Raw genomic sequence first — 26873 nt, 5'->3', positions numbered from 1 at the left:
TTCAACAGAATCGAAAGCTTTCTCCAGATCCAGTATTAGGCATCCCGCTCTCGGCCACTGTTGCGTAGCGTATTCCTGTACTCGGAAGAGGCGGCGTATGTTGTGGGAAGTGTGGCGTGTGGGGACAAATCCGTTTTGGTCCCGGTGCACCAGGGTGGGTACATGGGGGCCAGTCTCCTAGCCAATGTAGAAGCCAGGATTTTATAATCCGTATTCAGTAGCGCCAGTGGGCGGTAAGAGCCCACCTGCGTACTATCTTTGCCCGGTTTTAGAATAGAGACTAGCATGGCTTCATTTAACGTAGGGGGCAGAGCGGCATCTTCCGCTGCCGCGTTGTACATTCTCAGCAGCTCCGGGACTAGAATGTCTGAGCCGGCCTTGTACAGCTCCGCCGGTAGCCCATCCGGGCCCGGCGTTTTGCCATTGGACAAATTGAAGATGGCTTCCCGGATCTCGTCTGGCTCCAGTGGGGCGCCCAGTTCGTCTTGTTGCGCAATAGTTAGTTGCGGCAGTGGCAGAGGGGAGAGGTAGTCGGCTATGGCAGTATGGGAGACTGTTAAGCGAGAGCGATACAGCTCGTCGTAGTGGGTAGTGAAGACATCGTGGACACCAAGTTGTGTGTATATCAGCTCCCCCCCCCCCCCCGTCCGCACGGCCGTTACCGGGGTCGAGCGGGCTTCTTGAGAGATCAGCCACGCTAAGAGTTTACCGGGTCTGTCGCCAAGGTGGTGCGTCCTTGCCGAGTGCGCAGCATAATTGACGTTTCGGAGGCGCTCCAAGAGGCGTGCATGTTCCGCGCGGGCCTCGTGTAGCGGGTCCTCGTCACCGTCCATAGCCCCCTCCTCCCGCGTCAGTAGGTCTGACTCTAGCCTAATTAGGTCCCTCTCCAATTGGTGCCTCACGTGTCCCTGTGCATGTAAGCAGTGTCCCCGGAGCACTACTTTGAAGGCGTCCCACTCCACCTGTGGAGTAGATGCCGTGCCAACATTGTCCTCAAAGTATTGCGCGGCGCGTGTAAGCAAGGTGTCTCGGAAAGCCGCTTCCAGCAACAGCGCAGGTTGTAGGCGCCATGTGGGTACAGGAGGGTGCGGGCGCGCCCAGGCTATGGACATGAAGTGTGGGTTGTGGTCTGAGTGCGTGCGGCCCATGTATTGTGCGTCCGTCACGTGGGGTAGAAGGGCAGCAGATGCCATGAATCGGTCCAGTCGGACATGTAAGTCGTGAGCACCAGAGTAGTAGGAATACGTCCGCGTCCCCGGGTTGCGCAATCGCCAGACGTCGTGTAGATCCCATTGTGTGGCCCAGTCCAGTAGTGCTTTCGTGGCTCCTCGTGTAGGGGCGTTAGCGGGGGGGTGGGAAGGAGCGGTCCAGTGTTGTATCAAGAGTGCAATTATAGTCGCCCCCTATTATCCATGAGGTGGCATGCCAAGGTGCCATGGTCGCTGAGAGCCGCTCCAGGAAGCTTCCCTGCTCTACATTGGGGGAATAGAGGGATACTAGCGTGAGAAGCTGGCCATCTAGCCTGCCCTGCGCAGCCGCATATCTGCCCTCCCGATCTACTACTACTTCCGTGGTTTCCCAAGGAGTCCCAGGGCGGATCCATATCAGTGTTCCGCGAGCGTAGGAGGAATACTCCGTTGCATACAGCTGCCCTCGCCACCTACGGTGCAGCGCCCGCACCTCGGCTCCGTTCAAATGAGTTTCCTGGAGCAGCGCTATGTTGATTTTATGTCGCTTTAGGTATGAGTATATATGATAACGTCTGGCCGGTGTGTGCACTGCATTCCCCGAACGTTCCAGGTGCAGAATTGTACACTAGCCATAGCAGTCGCGTGTATGAGCGCCTCCTCCCTCCCCCCAAGGCGCGGCCCCCAGCTCGAGGGTCCCCCAGCTCCGGCAGTCCGCCCCCTCCGTGCATTCGTGATAAGTGTCGCGTGTGCGGTGCCATGATCTCCAACAGGGTAGGGGGGTAAGGAAGAAGGGGAATACATAAAGCCTTAACATAGCAACAAATTTCAAAATACCAAAAGGTCGGCCGCACAACAGGTCGCCGTCCAAACACTCAAGTGAGCTTGCAAACTATACAGTCTAAGGGGGTGCTTGTGGTTGATAGTCTAACAGTAAGCAAAACAGTGTAGTCGTGGAGGGTCCCATATTCTCTCCCGGGTGTAGTATGCAAGCTTCCGCTGGCTGGCGGACGTCTAGTGCCTATTGTTCAATGCCGTGGTAGCCGTGCGCCCATATGTCAGCCAAATGCGGGTAAAACTACCAAGGGGGGGGGCGGGTCCCCCTCCAGCCAGACCACGGTGCAGCGGGTTGGCAGCGAAACGTTGTGGGGCACGTCCACGTCCCTGCAGATTATGTGGATGATTCACGTGTGTGTGAGTAGAAAATGTACTTACAGTGGCCAGTTCGGTGTTCGAGTTCCCCAGAGCAGCAACAGCGTGGGCGCCAGCAGGCCCGAGGCAATCCTATGGGCAGGCAGGGCAGCTGAACAGGAACTCAAGTGGGCTCATGCCACGCAGCAGATGACAGTCTGCTCCCAGGCTCCGTCAGCCAAAGAGATCCACCGTCTGTGGCGTGACCTCCGGGGGCCCCCCAGAGCTCTGCGTATCCGGGATGCCGTAGATCGCTTCATCATCCGTGGAAGACGCTGCCGGGCTGGCGCCCAGGCGGAGCGACGGCGCCGGGGAGTTGCTGAGCGCCGCCACCCTGCGCAAGGCGTCTTGTTGTTCCTGGTGGACTAGGGCTGCCGGTGGGGAGCGGCTCGCCGCCTCTCGGGCCAGCGGTGGTGTAGGTGATCTTCGACGGCGTCGCCTCCCCGGCCCCTTGGGCCTCTCCGCCGCGGCAGCTCCCGGCTTTCTCCGCGGCACGTCAGGCATTCCTCCATCCAGTCAGGCCTCCGCTTCCTCAGGGCTCGCGAAGAAATGTGTTTTGTCACGTGCCACCACTCGTAGTTTGGCAGGGAAAAGTAACGAATACTTGAGGCCCGCTTCGCGCAGTCTTCGTTTTACAGCCAGGAAGGAATGCCTCTCCCTCTGCACCCGCGCCGTGTAGTCCGGGAAGAACATCACCGCAGCGTTGTCTATAGTGATTTCCCCCAGGTTCCGTGCTTCGCGTAGTATGGCGTCTCGGTCTCGGTAGTTGAGCACTCGAAGGAGAAACGGTCGGGGGTGAGAACCCGGGGGGAGCGGCCGCGCAGGCACGCGGTGGGCCCTCTCCACCACGAAGTAGGGGGAAAGCGTGCCATCTGGCAGCAGGTTTCGTAGCCAGTCCTCAACTCTGCGGGCGGGATCCGCTCCTTCCCATTTCTCCGGGATGCCCACTAGGCGGACGTTATTTCGTCGTGCCCGACCTTCCGCATCTTCAGCCCTGCCCTCCAATAGCTCCATTCTGTGCAGGAGGTCTTGCACCTTTTTGTCCGTCTGCACCGCCCTTGGTTCGATCACTGCTACCGCGTCCTCCAGGGTCTTAGTACGATCTTGCAACTTTTTGTGATCGTCCCGGAGATGGGTCAAGTCTATCGCCACGCCATCGATTCTGGTCTCCAGAGAGGTGCGCGTCTGTTGGAGCGATTCCTCCATCTGTTCCATAACCGCCAGGACACTGTCCAACTTCGCCGCTACCTGCTCGGCGTCCATCCCGCGTGCCGCTTTCACCTGTTGCCCCCTCGTTGCTGCAGGTCCCGGTCCAGTACGCGTCCGCGCCCCTCTAGGCATGGAGCTGGTGGCGCGTGTAAGATAGGTTCTCCTGTGGGGGCAGGGCAGGGCCCCGCCGCGCGTGGCAAGTCACCCCTGCATCTTCGGGGTTGTCGTTGCGGGCCTTGCGTCGTCGCCAAGTGCCAGGGCTCGTCGCTCCGGATCGCCGGGTCACATGCACTGCGTCCCAGCCGTCGCGGGTCCAATGTCTCCGAGCAGACCGCTACACGGGCGTCTGAAGGCTCCCTCCAAAGGGTCAGGACGTTGTCTCGCCCCTTGTCCACTCCGTGCTCGCGGTTCGCCGTCGCAGCAGCCTGGGGCGCAGGGGTGGCGTCGCACTGGTCTATGGGGTCCAGGTCCACATCCCGGCAGCGCTCTCCGTGTCCCCAAGCAGCGTCGGTAAGCGTCGCAGGTCTCGGCAATGTCGCGTCTCCTATCTGGGGCGAGTCCGCTTGCAGTGTCCGGAGGCGGGCAGGAGAGCAATAGGGTATAGGCCAGACCCCAGTGCAGCAGTAGCTAGGCCAGAGCGGGTTCTCTATCGCTGCTGTGGATTTCCGCCTCTCCCCAGGGGCATCGCGGTCTCGCAGCAGATCATGTGTGCATGCACTTATGTGTAATAGTGGCTAGTCCTCGTCACCACTTTGGCTTCGCCCCGCCGCTCCCAGGGCCCCCATCCGTCAACTCACTGTGCGCTGGGTGCCGCAGCCGGCGTCCACGCGGTCGCCCCAGTCCGTCCCCGGCTCGGCCATGGGGGGAGGGGCAGGGGAGGGTTTCCAGGTACCTCCTGTCGCCACGTCCGCTCCGCGTGGGCTCCTCCGCAATGGTCGCGGGCTTCTTCGCTGCGCCACGTGGTGTTCGCCGCAGGCCGCAGCTCAAGGCCCGGGATGGTATTCAAAGCCGCGGGCTCACGTAGTCCTCGTCCCCAAGCGCGGGCTCAGCAGCGCGGCCGCAGGCCCGTCATCGGCGCCGGCGCGGGGCTCCACCACCGATGGGTCTCAAATTCGGCCAGTGCAGGCAGCAGGTGCCGGAACAGGTCCGCCGGCAGTAGCGGGCCGCGGAGAGGATTTTTTCACAGAGAAACGACCCGGGGTAGGGAGGCTCAGACGGGAGCTCTACCCGGGCACGTCCGCTCTCATTGCGTGTTAAGCCACGCCCCCCCATGGGTCGGGTGGTAGGTATTTGTCTTTTTTTAATGTGTATTGAATTACTAAACAACTGTTGTTCTGCTCATCTCTAAATGACACAAGCAGCGCCGTGCCAGTGTCGACAATTAAGTACTGGTGCCGAGCACCTGAAACTACCGGGTCAAATTAAGCACTGAGGTAGTGTCATCTGTAAACTCATTGAACTGCTGCTCCCAGCATCCTCCCGTTCTACCATCTGTCTCGCTCGAGGGTTTCAGTTCCTTTTTGTCTGTTGTGGGGTTAAAGCTTGCAAAAGAGGATGCAGTGAGGAGACTCAACAAAGGCGCACATTCGCTAGCCTGGAGGATTGATGCTTGGAGGAGCAGATGCTAAACTGCTGAGCCAGCTCCTATCCTTAGCACCCCAATAGCTCCTGTCCACATTTATAGGGGGGTCTGGGCTTTGACGACAAAATGGTCCATTTCCCAGCATTGCATCTTTTACAGATTGAATCGCATGAATTATCACTAGCTGGCCGGCTTTCGACATGGGCCCAGGCCCAGGGCGCCAATCTTTCGAGAGGCTCATGGAGTCCTCTGCATTAAGGTCCTGCAGAGAGCAGCACCTCCACCTTGGTTCCAGAGAGTCTGTTTAAAGCACTGCTACTTATTAGGTCTCGCTGAGACAGCGAAAGCTGTCTCTTTGAGACATTTTGTAAGTGGGCTTTCAAAAGTGCTACCCACATGGTTTGCTGGCCTAAAGCTTGAGTGCACGATGGCGTGCACGTGCACAGCTGCTCCTCTGCTCCTTCCATTCCCCCCTCCCTTCTCACCCAGCCCTTTGATGCTCTGCTCGATTACTTTCACTTTCACCGCCCTTCTCACCCAGCCCTTTGATGCTCTGCTCAATTACTTTCACTTTCGCCGCTTTGATGTTTGATCGCAAACGCGATCACTTCCGCTTGGCATAGCCTGTACTTGTTCTCTTTGTCCTCACATATGCTCTTCCCTCTATGTTTTTCTCTCTGGTCTCACATGTGATATTCCCTCTGTATTTTCACTCTGCCCTCACATGTGCTTTTCCCTCTCTATTTTTCTCTCTTTCCTCACACATGCTATTCCCTCTGTATTTGTCTCTCTTCCCTCACATGTACTGTTCCCTCTGCAGCCCAGATCTGTAAATAACTCTGCCATTTTACCTCATCTTCCTCCGTTACTTTTTTTTTCATCACTCACAGAATTCCCGTGTCTTGCATAGTGATCGGAGGCTCTTACAAATATGTTTTAAATGATTTAACGTGTTCATGTTTCTTGCCTGCTTTCTTCCCTCTAGCACATTTAGAATGTGACATGTAAGCGTTGTTTCGGGTCTGTCTGCTGTGTACTGCTTTCTGCTGGACCTGGGTAGTTCTATTTTAACAGTGTAGTGTGTGTCTCCCCTCATTACTGTTTTATTTCCGTCTCCCTGCTACAGCCTTGAATGCCACAGCTGCTGGCCGGGATGATAGCAGAGCCCGCTTTCCTCTCAGAGTACACTATCTTTGCCGTGGAGGATCCCAAGCAACCTAAGCCACAGACTGGCAGTGCAGTGAGTTCCACCCGCCCCCGCCCCGCCCTGCCCTCCCTGCATCAATGCCTCTAGCTATGGGACCACAAACATCTGTCATACGGCACCAGAAAACCCCATGTGTGATCGTGTGCTTTACAAATGCATCTTACGTCTCACCGCCATTGTCAGTCACTCATAGCGCTAGGAAACCTCAGACGTGGTTAGAAAGAGCTGCATGAAGAAAATGTACTGTTTCTTAGGCCTCTCAGTGGCGTGTACAATCCTTATGAGGACTCGCGCACTCTGATGCGCGCACTGCATTTAAAGATTGATTACAGTGCACCTGTGCTTCTTGGCACTTCCAAACGAGGCAGAAGCAGTCGTGTATAGAACACACACAGCACCCACCCCCCCAGCGGGCACGGAAACACACAACCCACGCCTTCACAGTTCTGCACAGGACACAGCAGACAGTGTGGACACCCAGCCAGGGGCGTAGCTTCCATGAGTGCAGGAGGTGCAGTGACACCGGGCCCCAGACACCTGAGGGGCCACTGATTCTTGAAGGTTCCTGTATTTAAAAAAAGTTCAAACAACAGCCAACTGGCTCATTTCCTGCCTTGCACTAGGACCCACGACGCACTGACCACGCCACAGCATCCAGGAGGCCCTTTGCCTGCCTTGCACTAGGACCCACGATGCACTGACCACACCACAGCGTCCAGCTGCACACACTGTGAAGTCACAGAAACCAACCTCTCCTACGTCTTTCCTGCACCCATCTTTTTCTCTCTCCCTCCCGCTCTCTCTCTCTCTCTGTCCCTCCCTTTCTCTGTCTCGCTCTCCTTTTCTTTGTTCTATTCTCCTTTTCGTGTTTTCTTTCTCTTCCATTTTTCTCGTTCTCCCTCTTCCTTCTGAGTCTGTTTACGTTATAATTCCTTTCTTTATCTTTCCTCTTACCTCCCGTTTTCTCTCTTACCTCCTGTTTTCTCTCTTCCGATTCTCTTGCAGGCTCTCTCCCCACGCTCTTTCTCCCTCTCCTGCTCCGTCCCACCTTACCTGTACCCTCTCCTCTTCATGCCATCTGTCTCTCGACCCTTTCTTGCGTTCTTTCCTTTTTTTTCTCCCCTTCCTTGATTTTTCTCTTCCTCTCCCACTGTTCTCTTGGTCGTTCTTTCTCCTACCTCTTCCTTTATATGTGCTTCTCCATATTCCTTTCCTTCCCTGTCCAGTGGGTTGCAGTGTGGCCCAAGTAATTACCGGAGGCTGAGATTAATTCCAGCATTTTATTCTGTTTTTTTAGTTCACTGCACATCAGCATCACAGCTTCCTCGTCTTGTACACCTACAGCATAGGTGTTTTCTGCTTTGCACCGCTGTCTCTCCTCTCGCACAGCTGCCCCTCCTCCTGCACATCTCTCGCACAGCTGCCTCTCCTCCCACATCTGTAGCACAGCTGCCCCCTCTCGCACATCTCTAGCACAGCTGCCTCCCACACAGCTGCCTCTCCTCTCCAACATCTCTAGCACAGCTATCTCTCCTCCTGCACATCTCTAGCACAGCTGCTTTCTCCCATATCTCTAGCACAGCTATCTCTCCTCCCGCACATCTCTAGCACAGCTGCCTCTCCTCCCATATCTCTAGCACAGCTGCCTCTCTTCTCGCACATCTCTAGCACAGTTGCCTCTCTTCTCGCACATCTCTAGGTCACTAGGTCTCGCCTTTGGGACCATATAAGTGTTTAGCCATGCAAGACTTGATGTTGTTGCACCAAGGATATTGTGCTGGATAACTAAACACTTATAAGGTCCCAAAGGCGAGACCTATTGGCTATGCCAATGCTTGTTTTTAACCTGCTGCTGTTAACATCCTATCACTGCCTCCCTCCTACCTCTGACCCACTGCCGCTATACACCAACACCCCCTTCCCACCCAACAAACAACTTGGCACCAGCCTGATGGAGCTGAGCTGTGGGTGATTTAGGTAAAGCAGGGGAGAGAGGAGATGTTTGCATTCAGAAGCAAACCAATGATCTAACCAGTTAGGGGCTGACCTGTGGAAAGTACCCCCTGCTGTCTCATTTTGTTTACCAGCAGCAGCAGGTAACAAAGGGTGCTCTCCGAGCGAGGGCCAGCACTGATTACCAGCCTTCATATGCGACATCCTTGGTGGCAAATATGAGAACAGTAACAACAGAATGCACTGTCATAACCAGGGCACAAGTCGGGGTACACGCAGGTTAACGGCGTCCACCCACTCTTTTCACAGGGTGGACACCGTCCCCCCTGCCAAGAAGTTGGGCCCCACAGAAATATGTTGAACTTGTCCTGGTGTAAGACACCATGACTCATTCAGCAGCGCCTGCACGTTGTCTGCTTTCGATTCCCAGCAGCAACATGCAGGCAGCGAGGGAGCCTTTTTTACACCTCCAGCTGGGCCAGAGGTAAGTGCCCATCAGGCCTCCTTTTGTTTGAATATCCTGACTGGATGAGGCGTAGAACCTCAAACTTAATAGTAAATGCCTCGGAGGGCAAACAAAGGCACACAGCTTGGTATTTCTTCACAGGTACTTAAGAGAGGCAAGCTTTTGCCTTTGTTCAGTCCCTGTATATAGGAGATGCATGCACTGTAAGAATGTCAGGTGTGTTGGTGTCAGAGCTCTTTACATAACATACACATTATACATTGACAATAAAACATGTACATGTGTACATCAATGTACAAGATGAGTTACATGAGACAGGGTACAAGGTGTAGGAGTTACATGTCCTTCATAGCTCACTGTGCTATATGACAAAGATTACAATTTATGAACTGCGGGAAACAAAAGGATCTCTGTGTTAAAAGCAGTAACTCACTTTGCTATCGACACAAAGTAAAAATCTGTCATCTGCATGTTACGTGATGTGCTTTGCAGGAGACACATTAACCTTATACTACTTTGATTCAAGTCTGGGACTTCACAAAACACAGATCTCTCCAACAAATGCTTTAAACTCCAGAGTCACCATTACCACTATTTCCTGAGATTTACTGGGCACCTTTACAGCAGATGCCTTAACCCAATCAAATATTTTAAAATGTAGACTTTGCAACCAATTAAGCATAACAGATCTACTGCCATGCTTCTCCTTGTTGACAATTTCTTTGTGGCAGGACTTAAAACAAGCATTTGCAATGCAATCGGTCTCGCCTTTGGGACCTTATTTGTATTTAGCTATGCAGCACATTAGCCTGGGTGCTGAAACATCTACTGTTCTTTAACATGGGGGAAAGTAAGCACCAAACTGCATGACACGCCAGGTATGGGAACACATGGAGAGAAATATTGCCTTTCAGCAGGAAATGGTATAGTTCAAAGCTCTGTTTTTAATATAAAAGCAGGGCCTTCGGTGGTCATATCACTGAAAATATAAGATTTGAAAAAAATATTGTCTACGGGTGTTTGTAGAAGACAATTTCTATGGTCTGGAAACTAGAGAATGCTAAAGTGATTCTGGTATTTTACAGACCTCTACTGGTCATTTTCTATCAAGAAATTTAAATAGAAGCAGTTGCCAGAAAAAAAAGAAAGTCCCGCAGCATAAAGCAATTAAGGTATTTTACTGACCTCTACTGGCCATTTTCTATCAAGCCAGTTAACTAGAGGCAGTTGAACAGAAAAAAAAGTTCCTAAGCGGAAGCAGACAAGTCCTAGCACTGATCTCCAGAGCCCACAAAGTACATACACATATAGGTATATACTAAAGTATATATACTAAAGTACATACTAAAGTATATTCAAGAGGTCTCAAATGCTCGACGTAAAAATAAATGTTTTTTTAGGACTTGTGCTCTGATCATAACCTGTTACTATGCATAGCCTATCAACCTCATTGTGTTACCCAGGATCCTTGGAGCTCCACTGCCTTGAGAGGTTGTCATGGGTCAGGATTTCTTATGCATTTGGAGTGAAGGAAGAATCCTTCAGAGCATTGCTCTTTCTAAAGAGAATCTACAGCGCAATCCACTCAAAAATGATGAAAAATGCTTTATTATGACTAGGGCAAGACTGGAAACCCAAAGCAGCCCTGCAATTGTGTCGAAGTGGAACCCACACCTGGAGGCGGGGGGGGGGGGGGTCAGACGTAAGGCACTGCTGCTTAACAACACTGCTGCTTTTATTTCTGGGTGCTAAAAATGTAACATTGCTGCAAAATCGACCCCCCAGTAACAAAACCAGCCCCACCCTTCCAGCCTCCTGGGCAAACACCCAATGCCTACTACGACCAGTCTAGCCCTGATTAATACCTGTACTTCATGAAAGGTCTGTTTTTACCTTTTCTATTTTTCATTAACACTATGCTTTCCCTTCCATTTCTCCCACCTCTCCATCGTTCATGGTTCAAGGGCTGCTCGCTACGCCTGTCTTTGCCCATTGGGCTGAAATGAAAATTGTCTTCACCTTTTTGCCATGAAATGCCACCATGTCAAAAGCAATAACAGACCAATTAAATCACTTGTGCGTCCTGTCAGACCTATTGGGCTATAAAAAGATTACTTTTCATGCATTGTCTACAGCCTAATCACATTTACTATGCTATAGGTCTCAAACCTGTATGAGACCTAACATACTATTAATGAATTAGATCATAAACTTATTGCGCCTTGATATAGCACTATGTGCTGACAAGTCCCTGGATACCCTATTTGGTGATTAGCTGCGCTTTATAAATCCTGATTGATTGATTGACACGCTGAGCAGATTTTGGACAGTCAAACACGAATGGGAATAAAACGGCAAACAAGTACTGTTTGCATCCCAGTGATGGGGAAAACCACAATGGGATCTCTAGACTCCTGAGCATGTAGAGATGCTAAGGTTACCGAGAGGCAGCATCCTCTACAAATTGGTTTTAGAAGCTCCTTTCTTATGCATTGCCACCAATGACAGCAATTCACAGACTGCTGTGCAAGATGAGGAGGGAGCCATGATGGATGATATTGATAGTCCCAACGTGGCCCAGACAACATTGGTACCAATTACAATACAGCATCACCGCATCCGGCAGCCTGGCTGCTCACGACACAGAGGGCCCGATTCACAATGGGACTTACGATTCATAATGTGACGTGTGCTGAGTGTCCACACTTGCGACCGAACATCCGCACTCTGGGTGGAATCTCAGCATTGCACTGCAGTGATTCATTCATGAGTGCGGAGACTCCACACTTATAACTTTATGAGTCGTAAGTCCCTTTGTGAATTGGGCCCAGAGTTTGGCACTTTATAAATTCCTGATGATTGTTGGAAGATCTTAAAGACAGCTAGGCTACCTGCAGGCGGAATACGTACCCTTGCAAATGAGCTCATTTGTGTGGTTGGCTACGATCTAACAATCTGGAGCCACTATCAATGGCCCCATCAATTCATCTCTTTCCTAAGTGGGGTCTTAGACATGCACCAGCCATGTACATGGATCTGCTATTTTTACTTAGGCATTGATGGCCACATACACCATCCATGTTCTCATCTGGATTAATAGAGGGATTTATAAAAGGCCTACTTCAGACAGGCCCAACAATTGATAAGTTAGTGCCAGTTTGGGAACATAATACTGCTTTAGCTCCCTTGATGAAAGACACACTTGAGCATACACAGATCTACAATTCAACATTTATCCTGAAATAATCTTTTTTTGTTGATGATAGGTGGAAAAGCGAGTGAGATACAGGTATTTTTGATATAAAAATCTTATATGTGTTTCCTGAAATATAAGGTAATTCTCAGGCCTAACCCTAGATTCATAACTCCTAGATCATCAACCAATGTATTTGAATGGACAAGGTTGTTTGACTTTTCTTTTGGCACAAAATATTCCTTAGATTCCAAAAATACTACATAGATTGAACAAAGACTTTCTGTCAATCTAGTCAGTTTCTTTTGTGACCTTCAGCCAATCCAACTGGAGAGGAGGTTTGACAAAGTAAGGCACCTCTGGATGAATTGTGCTTCTACTGCTTATGCACACAGAAGTTGACAATTACCAAGCAGTATTAGAACTCATATCAGGGGAGTAGCAGCTACTACAGCTCTGGTTTCTGGAGTATCTACTAAAGTCATTTGAAAAGCAACATCTTGAATTTCTAGCTACTTCTTCTCAAAATACAATTTTCTTGATGTGCATTCTAAGGTGGAGATGCAAGTGGAATAGATTGTGCTACGGAGACCGTTTGCTTCATGTAAGACTCAGTCCCGCCGTCTACTATAATTCCCAAATTGCTTTGCTAATCTGTATTCAAGCTTGTGAATCTGTGAAAGATCCAATGCTGGAAAAACAAAATACCAACCTGTAACTATAGGCTTCAAATGCTGACATATTTCATAATTTCACTCACAAACCACTTTCCTCTTTGTTTATCGTGTGGCTTAGGTGCATACATTGACAAGCAATGGAAATCTGGCCATTGGAGTCTCAGGGCACTGGCAGGGCTCACTGTTTCTCCACATCATTGATAAGAGCTCAGTCCACATAATCAGGCTGAATATAGTCTGTAGCTTTATTCAGCATTGGTGCAGATTGCACATAACTTTTTAACATATGGAGCATTCCCATCATGGCAACGAGGAATGCTCAGCATGTGACTCTATGGAAGATACCAATGCTGGAGAAGTATAGTTACAGTACAGTAACCTTTTACCTTTTCAGTGTTGGTTTGTTCATAGATTCACTTGATGCCTCTCATCTTACATTTTCAGGAGGCTGCTCTTAACTTTCACTTTATTGTGCTTTGAATCTCTCAGCCATTGAAAGAAATGGGCTTCATAGCCTCTCCATCTCATTGACTCTCTGCTGGGTACAACAATCAGGTGTGCGTGCTGTTCATTGCACAACGTTTAATGAGTACCATGCTATTTTAACATTTGCTGCTGACGATTTTCATTGTTTGCTATCCTTTATTGATGCAAGCATTTGGATCTATGAAGGTAACAAGCTGGACAACTCTAGTTATAGGTAAGTAACTTTTCTTCAACTTCTCATAGAGGTGTGTGTGTGTGTGTGTGTGTGTCCGTGTGTTTTTGTGTGTGTGTGTGTGTGTGTGTGTGTGTGTGTGCGTGTGTGTGTGTGTGTGTGTGTGTGTGATAAAACCATCTCTAATCCTCTCAAAAAGTGACCAACAGAGATAACATTACCATGAATTCCTCAATGCAAATTCAATCAATGATGTAGATCTTAGAGAAAAGCCACTCTAGTTAACTAAAATTATAGAATCAGTGGAAAAAGTAAAACATGTAATATAATGGGAATTCTATACAGCTGGTTTTGTGTGTGACTGTGGGTCTCCACGTACCTGTCTGTGTTTGTGTTCCGTTGTCTCTGTGTGACTATGACTGTGTATGCCTTTGTGTGTTCCTTTGTCCATTTGTTTGCACATTTGCCTGCGTGTACAGGTGTGTTATGTGTTTGTGTAGAGGATGGTTGTGTCTGAGTGTCTTTGTATATATTGTCCATATTGTCTGTTTTATAATGTATATATATATATATATATATATATATATATATATATATATATATATATATATATATATATATATATATATTCACTTAAAAAACCATAGGTTTCACACATGTTATAGTTAGGTGGATATTTCACTCGTAAAAAACCAATGAAATTCCCCCGTTATAGTTAGTTGAGATAACTATAACTTGTGCGCCCTCAATCCTCTGCTCATGACGTCACATATTACATCATTCATGACATGGTCAGTGGCATCACTCATGACATCACTGATTACATCATCCTTGTGATAGAGTGGCGGTCGCGCGAGTTATAGTTATCTCAACTAAGTATAACGGGGGAATTTCATTGGTTTTTTACGAGTGAAATATCCACCTAACTATAACATGTGTGAAACCTATGGTTTTTTAAGTGAATTTGCAAGGTTTTTTAAATGCTAATTCCTAACTATAACGTGTGTGAAACCTATGGTTTTTTCAGTGAATGTGTATGGTTTTTAAATGCTAAGTTATGTATGTATTATTATTTTTTTTATATATTTATTTTTCAATAAACTGCGTATTACATTTTTTAATTTTTTTTTAATGGTTTTTCACCGTGTGCGCACGGTGCGCGCACCCCCGCGATTTAAAAAAAAAAATGTAAATGTTTTTTTCTGCCTTTGGGGTCCTTCAGGGACCCCCTGACCAAGGCTAGGGGGTCAGGAACTCTCTACCCTGCCCCCTTTTCACGTTCGCCACCTTCCTTTTCCACTCTCGCACTGAAAACAAACAAAATGGCGGCCGACACTTCCTGATTTCGACCGATTCGAACGTTGACTGACATGTAACAACCAATCAGAATTACGCTCGCGCACGTTAGGGTGTGCGCACGGTGCGCGGCTATAGATATGTATGTGCTTTTTACTGCAATTTTCTCTGGAACTACTGAACAGATTGACTCCATATATGCAAAAGGCACATCCCTGACCTGAGGACTACCTCTCTGCCAAATTTCAAGTAATTCTGTTCAGCCGTTCGGGCTGTACCTTCGACTAAAGGTCCTATGGGAAAATGCATGGGGAAAACGCGTTTTGGGACCCCCCTTTTTTCTCGGCCCCCGCTTGACGAATCCCCCCGAGATTTTCAGGGTAGGAGCTGAGCGGAGCGCCCCATTAGTTTTGAAAATTTCGCGAAGATTCGTCAACCGGCGCCAAAGTTATTCAAAATAGAATTTTGAGATTTCCTATGGAAACACGGTCCTAACTATAACTATCTACTGGCGACCGCCAGTAGATTATATATATATATATATATATATATATATATATATATATATATATATATATATATACATACATAGCTGTGTGTGTGTGTGTGCCTGTGTGTGTTTGTGTGTCTTTAGGTTGAGTGTGTGTGCAATTTATGTATGTGTGGAGTGTATGTGTCTCGGGTTAGGTGTGTCTATGTTTGCCCGCTATGAGCTGCAGGTCAGGGATGTATTGTTGTGTTACAGTCGCTGTAGTGCCTCTCAATGTATATCATTATACAGAGCATACCTCCTGACACTGCTTCCCTGATGCCTCTCCCTTCTTCTCTGCTCACAGGTGATGCTGGCCTATAACATCCTGACCCCTATCCGCAGTTCATCTTTTCAGCTCAGCGTAGACTCCTTCTTAACCTGTCCCGATCACTGTGAAGTGAGCGATCTCTTCATCGCTGTGCATGTAAGGTAGGTTCTTGCGTCAAAATCACGCCTGGCTGGCATGCTGCTTCCCACAGTTCCAATGGATGAGGTGATGAAGTGTTGAGTGCCTCTGTAGGCTTGAAGTTCATTTCCAAAAAGCATGAAGCTCATTTCCTGAAGAGGGGGGCAGCTCCTGGATCCCCCTGTGGTGATTAGTGCACTTTACAAATACTGATTGATTGATTGATGGTGTAAGATTCAGTAGTATGTTGAAGTGGGTGGAGCTCTCACTCTGTTACTCCAGGTTATCTCCATACTGTCACTGGTGGACACCAGACTCCCCACAATTACAGGAATCCATATAGAAATAGTCCCCTGCCTGAGCCTGAAAATGTTCCTCCGGCCACCATATGCCATTTAGGGATCGTTCTTCTCACCAGAGAACGGTGGTTGGAAGTACTAAGTGCAAATCTCTTTCTAGTTACACATGGAGGTTCACCAGCTTTGTCACCCTATATTTATCTTTTTCTTCTCTCAACTTTCACCTTTCAGATCTAGTCAGTGTTCTCACCCCCTGGGTTACTGAGGCAGAAGAGGATGCAGGCAGCTCTCATATCTGATATTTTTATTCCTAATTCCAATCATTGTCAAGGACCACCACTTACTTCTGGCACTCTATTCCTACTGACCTGAGACTAACCCACAAGATAAGGATTTTTAACACAATGAGATTATGTTCTGTTTTACTTGCAGAACCAGCTTGTCAGTGATTTCCTCAAGAAGAGTTTGTGAGACATTAAGTCTTAAGTCAGAAGAAAAAGAATTCTAAAATGTTAACCTTAGATATGAAAAAGAGCAGGCACCTAACCTGGTTATTTCAATCTGACAGAAGGTCTGCAGGGTGAAAGCACAACACAGTAGGGATAAAGACACTTTTGGGGTGTCAGGAGCAGACTGTATGTGTGATATTTGTGGGTGTACAGGGGCTTGGATCGGAGCAGAGTTGAGGGGCCTGGAAAGTGTTGAGATTTGTATCTTCAGGGCCAGACAGGCCTTTTAGTCCACCGGGCATTTCCCTTGTGGGCTGGAGCCCCTGGAGGCCGGTTTTGAAAGCTCAGGACTGTTCCTGGTGCCTCTGTCACTTTCCCCAGCTCCTCAAGGTTAATGGCTCAATTACCAGTAATCTTCATTATTCACAATACCTTCTAACTCGTTTCAAAACGTACTCAATGAGGTGTCTAACCTCTACCCAGGCACCATGTGACCCAACTGGAGACAATGAAAACATAAAACACAAATACTCTCCACCCTCCTCCTAATAACATGGCAATAAGGAGGGCTTTAATCCACTACACTTCCTTTAGATCCCCAAGCAATAGAAGATAATCTAGGGTGTCTATGGGAACTGGAAGGGAGGGTCGTAAGTGTTGGTATGAGAAGAAGGGTATTCCGAATAATGCAGCTTACACAAACATTAACACAAACTTTCAGAATTCATTTAAAACTGTTGTTTAATGACTGCAAACAGCATCAACATTTGCATCCACCCCAATGCGTTTTGGTCTTCACTGACTTTGATCATGGGTGAAATGCTTTTATAATTTTGGCCTACAGCCAGATGTGGCTGCCTACATGATTTTCTTATTTTTCTTTTTAACTCTTTTGATAAAAATATAAAAATAAATTTAAAAAAGAACATGGGTGAGAAAGCAGGCCTCAGGTCCTCCTTCGCTTGTGATGTCCAATTGTAAGTTTGCCTTATTCCAGTTATAGACCCTCTGGTGGGCTCCCTTCTTATTGGGATTTCAATATTGGTGCATTCTGATACTTATGGTCACACGCATATTAACCTTCTGCACCGCCCTGTAGTGGGCTTTCTTTTTTACCATATTGCCAACTTTTTATAGGACATTGATCTATTCACTCTTTCCAAATTGTTCAGTTACTGACCAACTTTATTTTCCTCTATTATAAGGACCGACTGTTAACCATAATTACAGCTGTGGCAGCCAATGCCCTGATTCAATTGAAGTGCAAGTTGGTCCGATTGCGAGCACTGTGGCGTTCTTAACTTTCATGGTCGTTCATGAAAGCCCCAGAGAAGGTCAAATCTTAGACTACAAGGGCCACATGTATCAATATTAGGAATAGCGATTCCCTAATTGCGATTTTCTGCGAATTGCAATTAGGTAATTGTGATTCCTAAGGTATGAAATTCCATAAGTTTCATTTAGTGATTCCTAGGGGGTCGCAAATCGACCTACATCATTAATATTAATGAAGTAGGTCTCAATTTGCCACTCCTTAGAATCCCTAAAATCACGGGGATGGTGGCCTGCTGGGGTCAGCAGACCACCATGTATGTCCATGATTCCTTTTAAATAAAGCAAAGTTTTTTATTTTTTAAATGCACTCCATTTTTCTTACAGGAAAATGAGTTGTGTTTAAAAGATAAAAATGTAAAGTTTTCATTTCATTTTTTAAGAGCAGGCAGTGGTCCGTTTGCAAATGGGTTACCATCAGATTGAATCTGATGGTAAACTATAAATGTTTGTGACCGGTATTTTGTCACAAAACATTCATATATACCACTGCGATTCAGTATTTGGAAGGGACGCCCCTTCCAAATACCAAATCGCAAACCCATTTTGCGATTCAGTAACAGGTTACAAATTGCAAAATAGAGGTTGGCACATTGGAAAAACCTTTTTTGCTTTCGCATACGGGCTGATTCTGCGAATCGGCCTGTTTGCGAATGCAAAATATCTTCATACATGTGGCCCTAAGAGGCCCTAAGAGGCTAAGCCTCCAGAGCTTAACTTCAAGTTCTCACAGGCTCCGAAGTTTTCATTATGTCTGAAGTGCAGACACAAGAACAAAGGGTGGTGAGTTCCAGCCCTCTTCATTGGCATGTCAGTAGGAGGTGCAAGGAAGAGGGATGGAAGGTTTTTTGCTCCAGCTAGGTTGCATGGTGCTTGGGAAGTGATTAGACACCTCATGCAGAAAGTGGAGGTACGAGAAAATGGGTTGAGGGGATACTTGCAGCAAGCACAGAGGGGGCTTCAAGAAAGGGAGAGTGGAGGAAGGTAGGGAGAAGGTGATCAGAGAGGGAGGCGAGAAAGAGGAGAGGAGAGAATGGATGGATGGAAATAGAGAGAGAGCGCAAGGACATGAAGGGAGTGTGCCTGGTTTGACCATTTTTTTCCAGGGATGCTCTGTAGTCCCAGTTCGGGCTGTGTTTCTCACTAGACTGTTCTTTACACCTACAGTGGCTCCCGCCATGAAACAAATATGGTGCTGATTGAGATTCAAATGCCATCTGGTTTCTACCCCTCGGAAGCAGTGAAGCAAGAGGTAAGAGACGACCAGAGTTGGTAAAAGTATTCCCTACTCAGCAGAGGCCAGTACAGGGATATCTGATGCTTTTGATTACATGTTTTGGCACACACCACAAACATAATCACCTTTTAGTACTTTAATAATGCGTGGTATTATTATCCTCTATAGTACTAGTGCTTGAAATGGGAATTCAGAGTACAAGTACTCCTTGCCACAAATTACCTGTTAGCTATGGATAAGTGCCAGTACTGTCCGATTAAAAGCACTAGGGCAGCGGTGAGAAGTGCCAGTGCCATCCATTCTGGATTGAAGAAGTCCCTGAAAGTATCTGCCCGTTTAAAGCACTGGTACTGGTGATACTGGTTTCAGAAAGAGCAAAGGCTTAGCTAATCCAGCATGGATTCAAACCTTTGTCCTCCAGGTTGCAGACACAAACATCAGATGTTGAAAAATATACAATTGTCCCAGCCTAATCGCTGTTAAAATGTAATCCTGTGTGAATTTACTATTTGTATATATAGACCTCTAACCACTAGTATATGTAGTAGACCTTTGTACTTACTACCATTCCTATGTGACTTTAGAGTTTATCTGTTTGTATCTCTTCCTTGAGTGACTTTACACCTTGTACATGTGCAGTTTTTATTTGTTTGGATCTCTCATGTAATCCAAAGTCCTTAAGTAACGCAACTTGTTCTTTTGTAAAGCGCTCTGACACCTTCGGGTAATGTTTGCGCTATATAAAATCGTATAAAATAAAATAAAAATGAATAAAATAAATCCCAGGCTGCTGTGGAATAGATCTATGTTTGGATGTATAATCTGCTAGTAAAGGCGTAGCCCTGAAGTCAGCTTTTGATGGGTTGCGCTTGCTCTAGGCAGACGTTTGCAGTGTACAATGATGTCACGGACAGTGACGTCATGACCCTGTCATACACCTAACGGATGAAGTGGCTGGGATTATTTTCCTGTTTATACGATTATTCACCCAGGCAGCATTCTGCTTAGGTGTCTAGACAGCAATATAATTGTACACCTCATATCATGCTTTTCGCCTTAGGACTCTCATTTGATAAACTTCAGCATTAGAAACCTTCGTGCATTAAAGTTCAGTGGGTTTAGCACTCACTGTTGAGATGTGTGATCTGCAGGTCAGAAGTTGAGATCGTGACCTCCGCATTTTATCCTTCCACGGTCATTGAAACTTGTACCAGTTTACAATGTGAAACCTACAGGCCACTCAGGGCTAAGTGAGCATTACAAAAATGGCATTGACTTTGGTCCCGATGCAAAGAAAAGCCACGGAACCACAGTGTACCAGTAACCCTAGAAACATAGATAGCACTGATGAAAAAATTGTAGCAAAGATTTTATTACATTCAGTGAAGTTCTCAAGGACGACATGTAAATGGTGCAGCTCTGACACCTTGTGGCCAGTCATAGCATAGCAACCAACGAGGAACTGGAAATAGGCTGCTTTCTGTTTCTGACTTGAGCCAACAACGTCAATAACAAACAAGGACTATCAAAGCTGATACATCGTGCCATCCGGACCTAATGGCTTTCCTAAAGTTGTCTGCACAGGCAAAAAGCGAAATAATTTTTGCTGATGTTTCTAGTCGCTTAGGGGCATATTATCAAGCCAGGCGATAAAATTATCGCCGCTTTAGCGGCAGAAAACTGCCGCTAAAACGGCGATAATGGGTTTGATAATATGCTCTATGGAATTACAATTGAAGGTTAAATCTAAGGTACTGGAATTTTTTGGTAAGGACCTTGCCGCAAAATATATTCAATATCGTGCGACGATGTTTGAATTTGGTGAGAACTGTGGCAGAGTTCTTGCCAAACGGCTTCAGCAAAGAAGTATTGCAAATAGAATAGTTAGTGTTCTGGATCAACAAGGTCAGCTACAGACTACTCAGGAGGGGGTTCTGGATGTTTTCGCAAAATTTTATTCTCAGCTATATAAGGAGGATGCGGTCATTGCTCCCGCTGACTCTATGATTGAAGATTTCTTGCAGGATTTGGATACCACTAGAATCACAACTGTCCAGAATGAAATTCTCTCAGCCCCCATTGCTTGGGAGGAGGTCGAATTGGCTATCAAATCGCTGGCTAATGGTAAGGCCTCTGGGCCGGATGCTATTCCGTTAGAATTCTATAAGACTTTTGCTCAAGTAATACAACAGGACTTATTAATAGTTTTAAGGGAAGCTCAGAGGGGGATCATACCAGCATCTTGGAGGCAAACAACTATTGTACTTTTTCAAAAGAAAGATAAACCAGCCCAGAATCCGTCATCTTATCGTCCTATTTCATTAATTAATACGGACAGCAAAATCTACTCAAAAATTATAGCGACTAGGCTTGCTGCGGTAATTACCCCCTTAGTGTTTCTTCGGCAACATGGCTTTATTCCTGGCAGGGACACATCTGACCATGTTAAGCGGGTTATCGCACTGTTAGACTGGGCACAGGCCACTGAATCTCCCCTCGGGGTGATCCTATTGGACGCCGAGAAGGCGTTCGATAGGGTCTCCTGGGGGTTTCTCTGGGCAGTGCTCCGTTGGAAGGGGTTTTGCTCCGAATTTATATAGGCAGTGCAAGCATTGTATATTTCCCCACATGCATCAATTCGTATCTCCGGGCTGGAAACTTCTTTATTTAACATCGGGAGGGGTACAAGACAAGGCTGTCCGTGTTCGCCGTTGCTTTTTGCTCTGTATATTGATCCGTATCTTATGAAAATTCAGGAAGACTCAACAATCTTGCCAGTTACTGTTAACGGTACAGATTATAAGACGTTGGCATATGCTGACGACATTGTCATCTTAACTAGAGATGCTTCCATAGCTTTCACAACTATCATAAATTTGGCAGATCAATTTGGTTTAATCTCAGGTTATAAACTCAATGTCGATAAGACACAGATTCTCCATTCTGCTTTTATGTGTCCCTCAGACATTCCCATTACTACGGAAGCAACTTATCTTGGGGTGAAAATCTCTGCTTCTGTATCAGACATCCCTGATATCAATATGCTCCCAGTGGTCAAATCTATTAACATGAAACTTGGTAGATGGGATCACTTGCATCTCTCCTTATATGGTCGCTGCAATATTCTCAAAATGTTAGTCCTGCCGAAACTATTATATTTGTTTAGAACTATTCCGTTAGAATTTTCTTTAGCGTCTTTAAGTAGCGCCGAGAGGGCTGGCTCAAGATTTCTTTGGGGCTATCGTCGGGCACGGAGAGCAGCTAAATTGATGTGCCTTCCAAGAGCCCGTGGTGGGTGGGCAGTCCCAAATTTGCTAATGTATTATTGGTCAGCTATGCTGCAACATTTTGGAATTCTTCTAGTAGGGGGTAGGGCAGATGTCCCCTTAGCAAATAGGCCCACTATCTATGAAATAGGTCTGGGGGACGCCGCTAAAGGTATCTTAGTAAAGATACTAGAACCTAGTTACTTCAAAAAGACAAGATTTAAAGTGATCTATGCGGCATTTATGATTTGGCGGAAGATTCGCCGTAGGTGTATGATTGCAAATATTAATTCATATACCCCCTTTTCCGCGGCTGGAACGTTGCCATCAATTTTCCATGATCAAGTTACTATAAGATGGCAGTTACATGGATTACAGGTGATTGGGGATTTGTGCTCGGGTGGGGAAATATCTACCTTTTCTGTTCTTAAGGAGAAGTTTAATTTATATACTCATGATTTTTTTAAGTATCTTCAGATTAGAAGTTTTCTTGAAAAACCCCGGAATGAGATCACTATTAAATTTGGCAATATAACTATAATAGAAATGGCTCGTAAGAAAGTCAGAATAGGCGTGATCTATTAGTATTTCTTATCCTGTCTACCAGACGACTTGGATTCGCAGGATTTGAAGTGGGATGGGAAATTTGGCAAGACAGGGGTTGATACTAGGCTCACATTACAGTTAGTAAGTCGGATTTCAGTTTCAGGCAGCTTACAAACACAATGTTATATGGCGATGTTCGACCTATACTATACACCTGCTAAGATTGCAAAATGGGGGGGGCAGAAGGGTGATAGATGTGCTAGATGTGGATTTCAGGCTGCGGATGTAGTGCATATGTTTTATCTATGTCCTAAATTGGGGATATTTATGCATGAGATTGAGCAATTTATTAATGTGATGTTAAAGATTCAGTTTAAAGTTTCCCCTGAACTTGTGATAATGGGTTGTGATGGTAACGGATCCATTGGGGGCTCTATATACACGGCTGCTTTTCTTTTTCTTGCAATGGCAATGATTCGGCTATGCATTACATCACAGTGGATTAGCTCGGAAGCTCCAACTTTCTTTAATTGTAGAGCTAGGATGTTAGCACTATATAATTTGGAGTCAGCGGTTTTTTTGTTAAGGGGGAGGAAAAGGCGGGAGTTCGGGGCTAGAACCTGGGCCCCTTTCAAGGACTGGTTTGAAGGCTGATGATCTGTTTTTCTAGTCTGTTTTCTTCTCTGTTCTCTTTTTTTTTTTACTTTACTGTGCGGTGCATAGTATGCTTGTCATGTTGTGTATTATTGTAAATTAAAAATTAAAAATAAAATTAAAAAAAAAAAAAAAAAAAAAAAGGAATTCCAATTGAAGCCCATGTTAGATGTGAAGGACATCTAACATGGGTTTCAATTGGAATTCTCTGCGGCATATTATCAAGCCCATTATCGTCGTTTTAGCGGCAGTTTTCTGCCGCTAAAGCGGCGATAATTTTATCACCTGGCTTGATAATATGCCCCTTAATTCTTTAGGCGCGAACATGCATGAGTGCTCCTGAGTAACGCAGGCATTATTTTCTTTTTCTTTTTTAGCTAAATTAAAAAAAAAATGCGAGTGCAGAAAAGTGATTTTTTGGTAGCAGACCGCTCATCAGAAAATGAGAACTGCGGGGCCCAACAAAAATAAACAATGGGTGTGGGGTGGAATAGGGGCGCGGGTGGGGAAGCATGAGGGGGGAAACTATAACTGAAGCTGGGTGGGGGGGAGGAGGGTAAAAGCAGCATACGAGGGTAAGAGAATCATGGCGCCTGGGGGAGAAGCAAACGAGAGCAGTACGTGAACGAGAAAGCAACACAAAGAGCATGGAGGGCAGGTGTTTGGGGGAGGCAAGCAGTACACAAAGGAAAGAGCTAGAAAACAAAGGCACTCTCATGGAGTGCTGAAAGGAGAATAAAAAAGTAGTTCCCTAAACGTTAGCAGTGGAAGAATACAAGTCAGTCAGCATGATGGTAAAGCTGCTATGCTCCAATGCGAGGAGAAACAATGGGGACACGGCATGCTAACACATCGGAAGCAAGCAAATGAGAGTGATGTGAAGGCCAAACAAATGTAAGCAATGGGTGGGCTTTAAGCCACTTTAAAATTTGGTAAGCTCACAACAAGTCTTTCCCAAACCAGACAGCTTGTAGGAAAAACCTGAAAACTGAACCTTTTTCTTGAAACAAGTAACACAACAATGTCTGATCCCTTTTCCTTGTTTTTTTACCATCCACAGCTCACGTCGAGTGATTTTGTGCAGCAAGTAGAACTATCCTTCAGCACCGTCATCATCTACCTACAGAAAGTAAGTGAAAATCTCCAGAGGGGATTAACATGCAAAGGCACATGAAGGCGGTCAGCCGAGGGGTTTCTTTAGGCTGCTTCCGTTTCACAAACAACTCACGGATTGCCCCCAGATCTTTGGAGCACCTTCAGTTCATTCTTACTAAATGTCACATACCTGAATTCACTTAGCCTCCGTAGCTGTGGATGCTATGCGGCCCTATTATGATGTCGGTCGGAAAGCCTTCGACCTCTGGTCGGAGGCTTTCCGACCGACATCATAGGTTTCACTTTCGACCGCCGTATTACAATTTAATGTAATGTAATACGGCGGTTTGAAGTGAAACCCTCCCGTCATTCCGGATGGATTCCGACAGGCCCAAGGAGCTCATCGGCCAATCAGAACCGACACATAATCCCTTAATGACAGCGTTTCCACCAACGGGATTACGATGTTGTTTTCCCACAGGCTTTCCGATGTGAAAAGCCTGTCAGAAAGCAACTTTGGGGGCCCCTAGCAGGGCACCCATGTCTCAGAGGTATATGGTTGTGGGGGTGGGGTGCACCTGTGGTGCCCCCTGTTAATCTCTGCACTGTGTGGCAGGTACTGTGAGGTGCCTGCCACGTGGTGCAGGGATTAACAGAAACTCCCATTTCTCTATGGGAGATTGTGCTGCGGCAGGTTTTTGGCCGCAGCACAAGCTCCCATAGAGAAATGGGAGTATGCGACCGCACCATGTGCGGTCGCATTGTAATAGCTGTGTCGGGACCGCCGACTGGAGTTCAGCCGGTCCTGAGACCGCATCGGACATCCACCTAACATCGTAATGAGGCTCTATATATTTATTGGGATTTGTATAGCACAGACTCTGTCCTTAAGACATCAGAGGGCTTTACAGATATGCACACACACAACGAGTAGTTACGGGGGGGGGGGTACATTGTATTTAATTGATTATTACATATTCTGTAATTTATTACATATAGGATTATAGACAGGTAACAGTGAATAACTCAGATTTTTTTTTTTGCAAAGATGTTCTGAGTAAGATCAAAGAGGCAAAAAGAATGAAGTTATTGATATTTCATTTTGTGTCTAACAATAATTGTTACATATATATTACAAATATGAACGTTTGTTACTTTGGTTAAATAGGATTGAGGGGGTTTATGTTGGAGGGTTTTCTGCTTCACTTTGACTTGTGTCATTTTTTTGGTCACAGTCCCAAAGTGTTTACTGAGCAGCAGTTGTTTCACACATTTTGACGTCTGGGATGAATAGGACTCGTATGGTTCCAGGTGAAACATTGTTCCTTCTTTCCTCTACTGCGTACAGAACCATCACTGTGTTTCAAATGATAATGTCTTTATTCAATGCTAATTCTCAAAACTGTCATTCCTGCCTAGGACCCCAGGTCCATGCGTGATGTACTGCTCCAGTCCAGGGTTTTTTTTAATACTGGGACTTGTAGTCTTGTTTATTACATTACAAAATAAGACTACAATGCCCAGAATTCAAAGAAAACATACTGGACCAGAGCAGCACATGATGCATGGGCCTGGGAAACTGTAAGTGTGTATGGGGTAGTCCGCACGTTGAATTCACTGATTGTGATTACCTCAAGATGAAAGGGTAGGAACTAGAGGGGGAAGGAGCGGGGAATAAGTAGATAGAGCAAGACAAGTAGACCATGGGGCCAGTAACCCGAACTGTAGGGCCCGGAGGTAGGCAGATATGTGAACCGGATTAGGGGTATCTGGCCAGGGTGGGAAGAATCAGAAGTTTGAGTGGCACCCACAGAGAGCTCTAGAGGTACATCAGGAGGGTGGGTGGTTAGCCTGAGAGGAGAGTAGACAGAAAAGGATTCTTTTTACCTTCCCGGCCATGTACCTGTGGGACCTTCCTTCCCGGTACTGACTTCTCCACAGTGGGAATGCAGCAATAGAAAATACCTGCAACCAAGACCAAGAGGTTAGAGTGCAGTTTTTAGTGTGGCATTTTCTAGACTCTGCCACACTGACAATGGAAACTCTACCACATTTTGAGTTTGTAACCATGGCAGTTGAGCAGAAATTCTGCCTACGAACTGAGGTGGACACAGTGCTTAATTTGTAACAGACAGGTACCGGAGGATGACATTTTTCTCAGAAGACTTTGGCGGGCCCTATTCCATGTCGGCGCGCCAAATACCAAGGCTGCATAGTCTTGTTTCCACCTCATATCTCTTCAATCCAAACCAAGCATTTTCTGTCCCTTTACCTCACTCTTGCAGGTTCAGTATCCCAGTGAGGATTTGTAAATAACACAGACAGTCCCCATGCTGAGAGATGCATTGTGGTATTCCTATAATGCTGAGATAGACATTTTACATCAGCTTAGAGTAGTAAATTCCTAAGCAACGTGTATACTCCAGTGAAATCTGCAT

At 46.6% G+C, this 26873-nt stretch overlaps 1 protein-coding gene across 4 annotated transcripts in view; it reads left to right on the top strand.

Moving 5' to 3' along the window:
* The window catches only part of LOC146812806 (alpha-2-macroglobulin-like protein 1), a 468691-nt gene that overhangs the window by 354328 nt on the left and 87490 nt on the right, over window positions 1–26873 (top strand). For all 4 annotated transcript variants that reach the window (XM_085619916.1, XM_085619915.1, XM_085619914.1 and 1 more), the window contains exons 31-33: window positions 15456–15580; window positions 18805–18889; window positions 24401–24469. In XM_085619916.1, coding sequence (XP_085476042.1) covers window positions 15456–15580; window positions 18805–18889; window positions 24401–24469 — 279 coding nt within the window. The remainder of the gene's footprint in view (window positions 1–15455; window positions 15581–18804; window positions 18890–24400; window positions 24470–26873) is intronic.

Source organism: Triturus cristatus, chromosome 7 (genome assembly GCF_964204655.1).
Source record: "Triturus cristatus chromosome 7, aTriCri1.1, whole genome shotgun sequence".
Taxonomy (NCBI): Eukaryota; Metazoa; Chordata; class Amphibia; order Caudata; family Salamandridae; genus Triturus; species Triturus cristatus.
Note: the sequence above shows the minus strand (reverse complement) of the source record. Positions and strands in the feature narration are given on the sequence as shown.